Source organism: Phaenicophaeus curvirostris, chromosome 4 (genome assembly GCF_032191515.1).
Source record: "Phaenicophaeus curvirostris isolate KB17595 chromosome 4, BPBGC_Pcur_1.0, whole genome shotgun sequence".
Taxonomy (NCBI): domain Eukaryota; kingdom Metazoa; phylum Chordata; class Aves; order Cuculiformes; family Cuculidae; genus Phaenicophaeus; species Phaenicophaeus curvirostris.
The window spans coordinates 2,197,426-2,210,385 of record NC_091395.1 but is presented as its reverse complement, the minus strand read 5'-3'; the positions used below and the strand labels follow the sequence as shown (position 1 = coordinate 2,210,385).

At 47.4% G+C, this 12,960-nt stretch overlaps 1 protein-coding gene across 1 annotated transcript in view; it reads left to right on the top strand.

Moving 5' to 3' along the window:
• Positions 1-12,960, top strand: part of CCNI (cyclin I) — a 30,617-nt gene that overhangs the window by 8,513 nt on the left and 9,144 nt on the right. Inside the window, exon 2 of the mRNA XM_069854996.1 lies at positions 8,007-8,163. Within this exon, the coding sequence (XP_069711097.1) occupies positions 8,050-8,163 (114 nt within the window). The 5' untranslated portion in view covers positions 8,007-8,049. The remainder of the gene's footprint in view (positions 1-8,006; positions 8,164-12,960) is intronic.

Genomic DNA, 12,960 nt, shown 5'->3' with positions numbered 1-12,960 from the left:
CCTGTTTATCTAGTGCAGAGGGGTCTGAGGCTCTTGAAGCTGCTGGAATCCCAGAGAAGATCCTGTCTCCCTCCCATGAAACTAATCTGATGCTGTATGGGTTGCTCACTTCCTCCTGTAACTCCTTCACTTGGCAGCACAACTCCTGCAGCACAGAGAGCCATCTCTCCCATTATCCCAGCATCCTCATCCAGGGCTGGGAGAGCTTTACCCATCATCTAAAGCTCTGCCTGCATCAAAACTTCTGTCCTAGCAGGGGCAGCTCCTCCTGCATCATCTTAAGGAACTGCCCTACAGCGTGCCACTGCAAGCACATCTGAGACCGCTCACCCTAGAGCAGAGCAAACACAGTCCTGCTTCACAGAGGCCTCTTAGTTAAACTCCTGCATTAGTTAGCAGTGTCTTAGGCCTGGCTCTTATATAGGCCTCGCCTCACTGGCTAATTGACCCTCCCTAATTAGCAGGAAGCTGCACCCTGAGTTAAGGGCAGCTGATCAAGCTCATTAGAAGCTGCTGGAAGCTCCTCATGCCTACATCCTGGTTGATCCCCTTACATTGTCTTCACCCAGCAACAGCAGCACCGTTGAGTTTCTCAGAGGGTTCCCAGGTGTTCCCAAGGATCCTGATCATGAATAAAGAATTAAACAGGACTGGGCCCAGTATTGACCTCTGGGGTACAACACTAACCACTACTTCCAGCTGGATTTGTGCCATGCATCCTCAGTGATCTTACCCCAAAAGAACAAGAAGGTCCCAAAGCAGAACGCAGAGGCTGCTGCACAAACCTTGGTTAGTTGCCTCTGGAAGCTGATGGTGTGGAGACAATTCAGTACAGGCCTCAGGCGTTCCTTTCCTGGATTTACCCACCATTTTGGTTGGAAGCAGCATAAAAATAACGTCATTTCAGCAGGCATCCATTCATAGTTGCTTTATACCTGTCTCGTGCTTCTGTTCTGAATGAGGAGACAGCACCATTTTTATGACCACAAGTTGTCCCATATGAGGTCTGTCCACCCTTGATGTGATATCCCAGTGCACAGAATAAAGGCTTAGATTCCTGGTCTGGCAGCACCGCTGTTTTGGAGCATCGAGATCTGTGTCCTGAACAATTGCAGGGCCCATTCTTACTGCAATGTTAGTCTGAGTCCCTTGGCTGTTTTTAATAGGAAGTTTACAGGTTCAAGAGGCATCTTGCATGCATATCAGCAGCCAGATGACGAACCCACAGTGTTGAAAGAGTATAAGATGTAAGCATTTCTTTTGCAAGTGTTCATAAAACGGCATAGAGGGGTTTTGGTTTGCGAGGGTTTTGGTTTTGCTTAATTTAAACCATGCAAGCAAACAGCCTCTACCAGTTAATAACTTTCCCTTTGATTTTTAGTTTCAAATAAACCAAAATCTTAAAGCAGAACTCATTAAAGTATATTGAGTTTCATCTCTGTGAATCAAATGCATACGTTGTGCAGCTGGAGTTGGTGTCCCAGGGCTGGATTCTGAGTTTACCTTTTATCCACAGTTACTTGATGTGTTGCCACACACTGGCTCAGAAGGGAAAGGGGCTGGGATTGAAACAGCTTGTTTGCATCACTCCTGAGCGATGGCACAGAAAATTCAAGCTGCTGCTGACCAAAGGCCTTTCTGGGCAAATGCTGAATGGGCTCGTCTTGGCAGTTGTTGAGACAAAAAGGAAGCATAAACCTCCTCTGGCATTTCCAACATGAGGCATTGGGAAAGGTGGGGGGTAAGGCAGGCATGGGTCTGGAAGCGTGCCCAGCTCACCAAGAGGGAAGAGTGGTGATGTTGCTCAGTCAGAGGTTCATATTCTATGCTGTTTTTTAAAAGTCCCTACTTTGGAAAATAACATTTGATCATCCCTTTGGTACCAAAGCCGCGGTGTCAGTCATGAGGCTTGGGGAATGAAGTAAAGCAGAGATTTCTCAGGACTGGTGTGGTTTATGGTCCCCAGCTGCAGGAGAGAAAAGGCTGGGCACGAGGCACAGGTTTTACAAAATGGTGGATGCTGTAAGGAGAGAAAGAACTGCTCCAGGTTGTACCTGCAGAAAGCCCAGAGTGACAACCGTCAGCAGCAGCTTTGTACCAGGCAGTCACCAGTGGCTTTGTGGCACCCTCCCTCCTGGTTAAAAATGCCCTCATCCAGGCTTTTTTTTGCCCTGAACGATTCCCTGTCTTCGTCATGATTTTTTTTCTGCCTTGGGGAATACCATGAAGAACTGAAGATATTTATGTTTCTACCACAGTCCTATATGAATCTTAAGTGCCATGACCAATCTCATCACAGCTTTCCTTTGGAAGAGAACAGAAAGAGAGTGAGCAGAGTGCTCTGCTGCAGGCCAGGATGCGGCCCTCTCCAGAGGACTCCTGCTCCTGGGATTGCTGTGTTTCAAAACAGACTTAAAACTACCTCCCTTCCCTCCCATCACAACATTGCTCCGCATTCCCTTTTTGCAGCTGCAGACCCATGTGTATAACTGGCAGCTTTCTTTAAAATGTTTGGAAAAAATCTTCAGTTTGGAAAATGGGCACTAAAATGAGGTCAGGCTTATTTGTACTCCCAGGAAGAATCTGGTTGGAGGAAAAGCAGTGGCGGGTGTGTGATGTACATGAGTGATGCTGCCAGATCTCACAGGCTTGCCTTTGTAGCAGGTTGTGGGAGTTAGCTCTGGTGAGTCATACAGCAAGGGCCATCTTCATTCCCCAGCCCGAATAAAACCACCTCTTTCCGAATTTAGGTCTGTTGGCTACAAGTCGAAGATGTATCTTGTTAAAGGTGCTATATCACATGCATACCAGTTTGATAATGATGTATTTCTCATGTGTATTAGTGTTCATCCCATAGAAATCAGTTCATTGCTTCAAATACTCTGGCTTATTTAGATGTTGAAACTTGAAACCATATTCCTCAACATCTTTTTCCCAATCATTTAACTTGCAAAAGATCATATATTGTCTCACAGCTCTTGCAAGCTATTTCCACTAACCAGGCTGCAACATGATTTAGTTTCTACAACTTGATTTTAACCCTGCATATCGCTATCATGTCAGGTTGTGCTTTGGCAGATTGGGAAGTCAGAAGGCTGGGCAGTGTTTTCAAGTAGTGAGGCAAGTGGGAGAAATTATATTCTCTAAACCATGGAAACATTATCCTCTTAGAACTGTTGTGTGGCACAGGAATAATGTGAAATTGTAGAAGTTGTTTATGCCTGTGGCTTTTTTCTTCTCAGATGGAAGCGACCCTGTAGGGATTTCCTTCTGTCTGGCATAAATTCCAGAGTGCTTTACTGACATGGGGTGAGGGAAGAGTTAAGTTGAGAGAAAGCCCCAGATACTAAAATTAACAGCCATCCCACCCACCACCCCCTGCTTTGAGATTTCTCATCACAACTTGCCTTGGATAATTTCTTCTACCCACGTTGTGATCACTTGAAATCACAGATGGCTGGTGGAGCTGGAAGGAATCCAGTCTCCTTCATCTCCTCCTTCTGCTTTGCCTTCCTCCCCGCCCAGAAAAGCCTGGCTTCAGGTCATCTGTGAGGTTGTGTTATTGCTTGCTAAAGCTGGAGCAGATTTGGCTGCTGGGCCCTGGAACTACTTACAGGGTCTGCAGAAACTGTGTGGTGGTTAAGCTCTTTTGGAATTACCCGTCTTGTTTGGAATGCCCACCTGGATTTATACACACAGTAAAGATGGTAGGTTTTAGGTTGTCTCTAGTCCTAGGAGACTTGTTGATTGTTTATGAAATGATCTATATTTAAAGCAAAACCCTCAAACCAACCCATACCAAAACCCAAAGCGTTTTTTATCGTTGCCCTGAATGATTTCAGTGATACTGTTAATAGTGCAGCTGTATCGGCACAGCTGGATTGAGACTGGAGATGGGGAAAGCAGGAGCTGTGTTACTGGAGACAGGTAAAGCAGGAGCTGTGTTAGGAGCTTGTACTGCCAGGGGACAATACATTCCTGTAACTGCATCCTTTGTCTGCGGGAGGCACTTCTGATTGTCAGGGCAAGTGATTACAAAGCCTAAACCAAAATGGACTATATTTGCATCCCCCACCCCACCCCAAAAAGTGTTTCTCGCTAGGGCTGTCTGCCCCAGTTGCTGCAGTTACAGCAGTTTCAAACTGCTTTTGAAAACCATAGCCTGCAGCGTGTAACAGCCTAAAGCTTCTCTAGGGAAGCTGAAAGTACCTCTCACAGGAAAGTCAGCTGTAAACTTGAATCAGAGAGATCTTTATGAGATGGGTTACGTTTTATGGGCCAAGTCAGGGTATTTTTAATAGGTAAGCAGGTGATTTTTAGTGCCTCTCACAAGTGAAAACCTCACATCAAAGTTTTGACTCTTTAATTACACACAGCAAGATTCAACCTGCAGCTTGTGACCTTGCTCAGAGGAGATGTCGGAACGAAGTCGATGCGTGGACTTGTCTCCCTTCTCCTTTACTGCCTTTCCAACTGTTCTTTAAGAAGAGTCAGTGTTGCCAGTTGACCTTCCAGTGAAGATTAGGAAACTTTAAGAACTGTTTAAAAGCTCTAAGGTCACCACAAGAAGAAAACCCCACCATCCTCAAGTGAAGTTTAATTTTAAATCAGGGAAACAGAAGCAGAAGGTGAGGGTGAGCTATTTTATGCTGATGCTCAGAGCTTCAACAGCTCCTTCTGGGACTGGTCGCAGAAAAACGCGTGCAGGTTTTTGGCTAGGGCAGATCTTTGTTGTCAGGGCAGGCTCAGCCCTCCTGTTGGCACTGCTGGTCTCTGCAGAGTTGCCTGCTACTCTGGCAAGTATCTTTGCTGCTAACGGGAGCCTTGATGTCGCCCTTCTGCAATGCTCAGGTTTTGTCACCCTTGATCTGAGCAGAGCGAAGAGAGTTTAGCCCCTCTGCAGTCCTCACCACATTTCCATGCCCTACGTTTTGGCCGTTCCATTTCTCAGTTCCCTTGTTTTACCTGAAGCGTACATGTAGAGCGTGCTGGTGTTCTGCGTTTATCTGATGAAGAGCTATGTAAATTTAAATGCAAACTCATTTCAGCCCTCTGGGTGCTTGGCAAGTTGCCGTGTGTGCTCTTAGTGCTGGAAAAGTTTGCAGCACTGTTGCTCCAAGGGAAACTTTCAGTGCATCATTCCTCTTTTTTTCCCTTATAAAGGTTATTGTGCCTCAGCCCTAATTGCATTACCTCTGTAGTGCAGAAAGAAAAGGTTATTTTCCCTTGGCAACTCAGAAAGAGTTGCTGTCACTGCTCACTAAAAAAGTCCCTTGCAGGGCCATTGCTATCTCAGGGTGCTCCAGGGATGCCCCTGAGCTCTGCTGGGGCCACTGATAACCCAGGCAGTGCCTAAAAAGGGATCAGGGTAACTAAAAGATCTTCTCTGGGCCTGTGAAATCCATTTGTGTTTTAAATACAGTGGGAATGTTTGTCAGTTACAACAGGAAAAAAGGTGCCTGAGGACACTCCCTGTGGCCTGAAATGGCTAGTGTTTTCCCCAGGGATTTGAGGGGTGGCCAATTACTCTCTGTTTCCTGCAAAACCAAGACAGGACCATCAATATTTCATATTAGGAGATGTGGCTGGGTTAAATATAGCTACAGCTTTTTTTTCCATCAAGCTTGTAGCGAGGACCTTGCTGTCTCCCGGCTGTCGGCTTTGGCCTTGCTGCTGGTTTGGCCGAGCCTTGAATCTGGTTGTGAACTGGACGTTTTCCTCTCTGTATGTATTTCACCTTGTGCAGCACTGAGCGGTCACGCACATATTTTACCGCACTCTCCTCCGGGTTGGTTTGAAAGGTGGCATTTGATAGCCTGTTGGATGTTACACAGATAGCATGACCCGGTCCGTAGCAACGGGCAGTCTGCAGGCTCAGTTAACTAATACATTATTAACCCCTCCCTGCCCATCTTAGCTCTGCACAAGCCTGGAGAAGCCCCTTTTCTGGGGCTCTTGAGGTGCCAGGTGGGAAGGCTGCATTCCCCGATGCCGGGTCCCCAAGGTCAGCCTGTCTGCTGGATGCAGGGGACAAAATATTGCACCTGTAACTGCCATTTGAACTGCTTTTTTTTTTCCAACCATCATCACTGCTGTCACTTCCCAGGGCCCTACTCCTCCTTTGGAAGTGCTGATAGCTCTGGAAATGGTGGGGATCCAGCCTTAGGAACCAGCCCAGGAAAGCTTTAAGTGTCTGCTGGGAGGATAATGATAAGATAATGAAGCTTCTGAGGGAATGAGCTGTGGGGAGAGGTTGTGAATGTCCCTGTTTCTCCTTCAGCCCCACCAACAGTGGTACAAGTGTGGTCAGGATCATCCCAAGGTTTAAAAAAGACGTGCAAATCTGAGGAAAGGCAATAAATAAGGTGCGGTTCAAGCCATGGTTCTGTTTAGAGGAGTGTAGCTTCACTTCTTCCCAGGCAGAGCCTCCCCGTCTTGTCAAGCGGGGAAATTTTAACAGGGATTTTCCAGCCCACAGTGATGCCTTCTGGGCCATCTGGGGCTGAGGGGAAGTGGTTCTGATCCATAGTGCAGAGCATTGGAGCCCTCTCAGTATGGGTGTGGGGTATTCCCTCCAGCCAGAAAGCCTGTGTATGGTCCCGGTTGCCTTGATCTTTTGTGCCAAGCCTGTACAGCCTCTCCTTTGTTCGTGGAGAAGCATTTGTTTTATAAAAACCTGATATGAAAGGGGTTTCTGTTCGGGACCAGGAGGCTTGACATTTATTTGCCACTTAAAACCTGCCTGGCTAGAAGTGGAACTTGAAGGGGGTGTTCTACCTGGTGCAGGTTCTGTGCGATTTGTGCCCGTTAAAAACTCCTGTGAAATGATGGGGAAAAATATTTGCTCTATACTTTCTCTTAACTGGGTGAAAGCATTCTGAGTCTTCATTGTTTAGAGCCGCTGTTATTGTTTATAATAAACTGATGGTTCTCGCTGTGAATTTTGTTTATTTTCTCTGATTCAATGTGTTGCCTTATTTCCTTTAAATATAGCATAAACTGTTGTATTAACGAACTGGTGTCTATAAACTAGCCTGGTTAGCTCAGCCAACATCCACCTGTGGATTCCACAAGAGCTCACAGGAGGAATTGAAACTTTAAGTAACTTTCCCATGGATTTACCCTTCAGGGCTGAATCGTTTTGCCTAAGTGATTTAATATTGCCAGGAAGTTTGCGGCCCAAGTAATGGCAGGCAGCATGAGAACAACCTGAATAACCTTTTAAATCAAACCATCTTCCGCATTTGAAAGCAGGTGGTGGAATCTGCGTCTTTAAAAAAAGGAAAACCAAAACCTCTTGTCTCTGCTTTATTTTTTATTTCATATTTACAAGTTCCTTGACACACTGTTACTGCTAAGGGGGGCTGTACTAGGGCCAGGAGAACCCTTTATTCTGTTTTGTGTATAGCAAGGCATTTGCCTTTGGATTGCACGTTTTTGTACCATCGCTTCTGCAGGTGGAAGTGGGTGTTTCTGAATACTGCAGGAATTTTCTATGCCACTTACCCACTTATCATTTCATGCTTTGCGAAGACCATCACTGGGTTTGCTGCTCTTCTCCTCCTTTAAAACACATTTCCTATCTAAAATTAGAGATGTGCCCTAAGGTTTTGTGGATTTAACCTATTTTCAGAGGGGTTAGACCTGAGAGGAACCTTCCTGATCCCCCTGGTACATTTACATTGCGCGTGGCGCCAATTACTCCAAACCATACTGTGCAGAGAGGGAAAACATTGATCTTTCTGCTGGGCTTCAGCTTATAAATCATTTAAATTCTGAAAAAAGTGCTCCTCTGTTTTGCACAGAACTTCCTCTTGCTGTGGAGAGTGCTGGGTAGGGCTGGCACCAACCAGCCTCCAAGGCTGGGATTTCCTCTCGCTTTTCATAAAGCACCTCCGCTTTTTAGTGCTGCTGCAGCGGGAGACGTTCTGCCTTATCACCTACAGAACAGAGAAACCGAAACCCTCATGGCTCAGTATTTCACCAGGCTGTCTTTGGTTTTGCAGGTAGCTGTATCCAGCTGGGTGGCAGGTGGATCCAAGGGTTACCATGAAGTTTTCAGGACCCCTGGAGAGCCAGAGGTTGTCTCTCCTTCTGGAGACGGCAATCTCTAGGGAAGCTCAAATGTGGAAAGCACATGTGCTGAAAATTCAGCCCAATCAGGTAATGTCTCTTGTTCACTTTATTCATCTTAGTAGAGGCACGAGACTATCTTTTGGTTTATTTTTGTGTGAAAACTGAAGTTGTGGCATGAGAAGTCACTCCTGTGTGCGTGAGACTGTGGAAATAAGCCTCTGAAGTGAGTGATGACATTTTTATTTGCAGGACTTGCCTGCAGTCAGGGGTACAAAACACACCCCACGGCATACAACATTACATCTCCACTGTTGCTTGTGGAAGCACAGAAATATATTGCCTTAATTAAATTAATTTTACAAATTGTGTGGATAATTAGCGCACGTTTCTAGTCTCTCTGCAACAGTTCTTAAAAGCAGCTTCATTTTCTTGGACGAAGTTCACTAATAAGAGTGTTGAAATGCTGTTTCTTTCCCTATGATGTGATGTCTTCTCACATGAACCATTACACTGGCTTAGCTCAGGCCTCCTCCTGAAACAGCGTATTCACAACAAAAGCTCAGCTGTGCCACCTTTTCCCATTCTGAGCCAGATTCTTCCCTAGGATACTCCAGCCAAGCTCTGCCGGGCCTGCTGTAGCTGTGTCGCCTGAAGCCAGGCAAGGGTCCCACTCGTTGAGGCACCGTCTGCTTCAGGAAGAGCCCCACTGACTGTAGCAGGACTATTTGTGGAACAGGGGCAAGCTCGTGTCGAGGGACACAGAGCCAGGCGCTGGCCTGTTCCAGTGAGGAATGTTCTCACAGGACTGGGGGAAAATTCAGGGTGGAAGGGACAGCAGGGAGGCTGTAGTCCAACCCCCTGCTCAAGCTTTGGAGGTTGGGCCAGGTTGCTCAAATCCAGTCTTGCTGTTCTTGATGCATAAAAAATGTTCCCGTGAGGATGTCAGCAGTTGTCAAAGCAAATCAGTGTAGTGGTTGTTTTTTCTGTCTAGTGAACAAGAAATAGCTGCTGTTGTGTAGGAACCAATGTGTTTTTCAGGGGCTCAGTGTTAGTTTTATTAACCCATATTTAGATTTCTAAGTAAGGGCCTGGCAGTCCGAGGTGTTTGGTGTATCATAACTGTGGCTGTCTTTGGGCATACACAGCTTACGGCCCTGGTTTATGATAAACCAGCCTGTTGTTCCATGCTGGCATGTTCCTGGGGTTAGTGATTATAATGTTAAGATCACAGGGGCTCGGAGAGTGTAACCAAATGAAATTCTTGGGTGAAGATTTCACAGGGACAAGACAACTCATGTTTTTGCCTTGAAGCTGATTCTGGTGGCTCAGAACCCCCTACCTGCATTAGACAGCCTTCCTAGCAATCCCTCCCTCACAGCGCTGCGTTGTTGCCCTTGGGAGATGAGGTTCCCCACCCGTGCCACGTTTGAGTTGCCGCTGCACCAGCAGGACTACCCTCAGCCCTGTCTGTGGTGGAGCAGAGATTGTCCTGCTGCCAGGGGCCTTAGGGTCTTAACATCACTGCGGTTGAGGTTTGCAGCACCTCGCAAAGCAGAAAATTCATGGAGAAATTAATGGGACTGTTGGTGCCCTGTGAAACCGGGGAAGCAGCTCTGTTGCCTGCTGTGATAAGTCAGAGTAGGATTGAGTCTGGGAAGAGCCTGGTGTTGAGAGCTGGTGTAAAGTTTGTGCTGGGTAGAAGAGCCTCAGGTCTGGCCTGGCCAAATTCCAAGTTTGTCCTGTTAGTGTGCGATGATGTCAGGATGATGAAAGATCTCCTCCCCGGTCCTCCCCTGCGTTGCTGAGGTCTGTGCCCTCTGTGCTTGTACTTGAGGGTTTCTACCCCTGGAATTGCCACCCCAAAAATGCTGCTGTCACCCATCTCTTTACATTTCCTTATGTGTCAGTCAGACTGTGACTTTTATCAGCTAGGATGCCACACTATTACATGTTTTCTGGCAGTAAATAATCATTAAATTGGATTGCAGTCTCTGCATGTGTATGTGACGTGTGAAGGTCAGATTCAAAGGAGAACAGAAACAAGTCTGGCTGCTCTGGGGAAATCCTGGCCGTGGTGCAGCTGAAAACCCTCTCTCTCTAGACACTATTTCCCTATTTTCCTACCGTTCGTGACACCTGACTTTCCAAACTGTCACTTGCTCCTCCCCTCTGCAGTGTTCACTTTGGCAGTGTTGCAGTCACGGACATTTGATGTGAACTGTCCTGTTTTCTGTAATATTGGGAAGGAGGTTGTATTCCCTCGCATCTATTGCTGCCTTTGGGAAACAGCCACAGTAGCATAAAACCTCACTTGTATGGAGCTGTTGTTTATTTCCCATGACAGTCAGGAAATGTGCATCCTTCTGTGTATCAGATCTGGCAACCCGAAGCATCTGTAACTTTCCATTCCTTGCTACCAAGGTGGGCTGACTACAGAAAGGGTTTTAATGAAGTCATCTGGTTTGCAAATGAGAAAGCGTGAGTGCATCTACAGAAATCCACTGATCAGATTGGAGGTACACCGTAACTGTTTTTCCAGACTATACTTTCAGTTTTGACTCTTTAGGGGACAGTTTTGGTTCTAATGTTTCAAACTGGAACCAATTCAGTTTCTAAATCTGTGACAAGAATTGAGATCTTTGAAAGGAAGAAAGAAACTCACAGTTCCAGAAACAGGAAGACTTTACATTTTTAGTACAGGATGCAGAAGCTGCTGGGGACTTGGGCCCTGATAATTTACAGTGCATGATTTTTCTGTTTCATTTTCACTTTTTGTCTGACAACTCCCATATCCTCCTGGCATGTGTATTTCTTTTTGTTTCCCTCCTTTAAATGTAGGCCACTGGCTCAGGGTGTCTGGAGTATAACAAAGCCCTATCTCACAAGGGCTTTCCAGCCTGAAAAAATGGGTGGGGTGAGCCTGGAACCCTCCTAGAGCTTCTGAATGTATTTGGTCTTTTCCCTTATTTTCTCCTCCCCTTGGGTTATACAATATGCAGCTGACATTCAGAAGTTCTCTTAAGATTAAGGCTTGAGAAATCAAGCAGCAAAGACTGGTCAAAGGTTGATTTTTGCATGTTACCAAGTGACTTTGCAGCAGAGGGGCGTGTAAGCTGAGATTTTTGGTTTTCTCTCTTTATAGAAACAGATTCTCACTTCTATCATTTCTCCTTGCCCATTCTGGCTCTTTCTCTCTGCATTCTCCTTTGTTCTCCGTGCCTCTTGAGGAATGGGGAGATCTCGGTTTATTTCCACTGTCTCCCCACACGACCCTGGCTCGGTCTGTTAGCGCTCTGGTGCCTGTTTTATCCTGCGGGCGACTGGGAGCCTGACCGACCAGTCTGGTAAAGCACCGTGACGTTAATGCACCCGGCTCTTCTGCTCTGCCGAGCAGCGCGCTCTCTCCCAGGGTTTGTGCCACATTATTGTGCTGATGGCAGAGCTGTTTGCCGCGCTGCTAAACCGAAGGCAAACCCTGCAGAACACCGTTGCTGAAAGTTATGAAGAGAGCACCTCTAATTCCAGCTGGGGAAGTGAAAAGCAGCCCAGTGGGCATCAGCTGAGGGTTGTTCTGGGGTAGATCAAGCAATCCCGTGACCCAGGGAAGGACCGGTTTGGCTGCTGTGTTTACAGCTGCCCTTTTCTGAAGCCTCCCAGCCATGGTAAAGGTCACCTGGGTGCGCCCCGGGGAGCCACAGCAGGACGGGGCAGAAACTAGGGGAGAGAGCAAAACATCTCTCTCTGAGACACTAAAGGAAAACATCACCAGGTAAGGCTTTTCTTTCCTAGACTAGGCAGCAATAAAATTGCATCACGCTTGAGCTCACAGAGAGGATTTTTGGAGAGACTGCATTTTTCCAGAAGTCTCAAGGTATTCCTAGAGATGATTTGTACTCTGCTCACACTCCGGAGCCTGAGTCACAGCCTCTGGCCCTTTGGTCTCCTGCAGCGGGTGTGCAGCTGGCCCTGCAGCAGGGCTGCCGGCTCAGGGATGGTCACAAGGCGATTTGGCTCTCAGCGAGCGGGAAGCAGAACAACGGTGCTGTGTGCCCCTCGCCATTGCGAAGGCTCTGCTGTGGGTATTTCTTGATAAGGAATCAAGCAAATAACAGCAGGAAGTAGGGCAGTGTGAGGTATCCCTGCTTTACGCAGGCAGGAGGGAGAAGTTGGCATCCTTCTGCTTCCCTATTTGTGTCCCAAACTCTATAGTTCTGTGAGATGGGTTACTTATGTTTGTGCTGGAACAAAACTGATGGGCGTACACACACGATTGTGCTTTGAAAAGGTAAGAATTGGCATCACATTGTCCTCTTGGCAAAGAAAGTCCCCACCTGTCACTCACGTGTGGGTTTGAAATAGTTTTGATAGGTCTGCACGTCTGACAGGCGTGTGCTCCATGGGGTGTTCCCTGCACGGCAAACCCATTCTGAAATCCTGCTGGCTTCTTGCTGCCAGTGAGCCAAGCGGCACCTCCCGCAAATCTCTGCACAAGCACCAGCCTGGAGAAAAGCACCCAGGCTCGGTCTGCGAGGCTGGTGTGGCAGCAGGGCAGGGAGTGTGGCCCCTTCCGCAGCAGCCGGGGTCCTGGGTGCCCGTGGTGGCATGCAGGGAGCAGGACTGTGGCTCAGCCAGGCTCCTGATCCTGCTGGGGCCTTTTTGACAGCGGGAATCATGTGCACGTGCTGGGAAGAGCAAACAGATCTGTAGGGTGGGCCTGGCTCTGATCCAGCCACCCCTCCAACATGCAAAAAGTTGGGGGAAGCACTGGCCAGAGGAGATGGATTGTCCATCAGTCCTGAGGGTGATTGTGAGGGCTGTCCCAGAACAACCTGTGGGGGAACGGTGGCCACTACTGCTGTGGGGCTTGTGCTGCTTTGCCCTGAT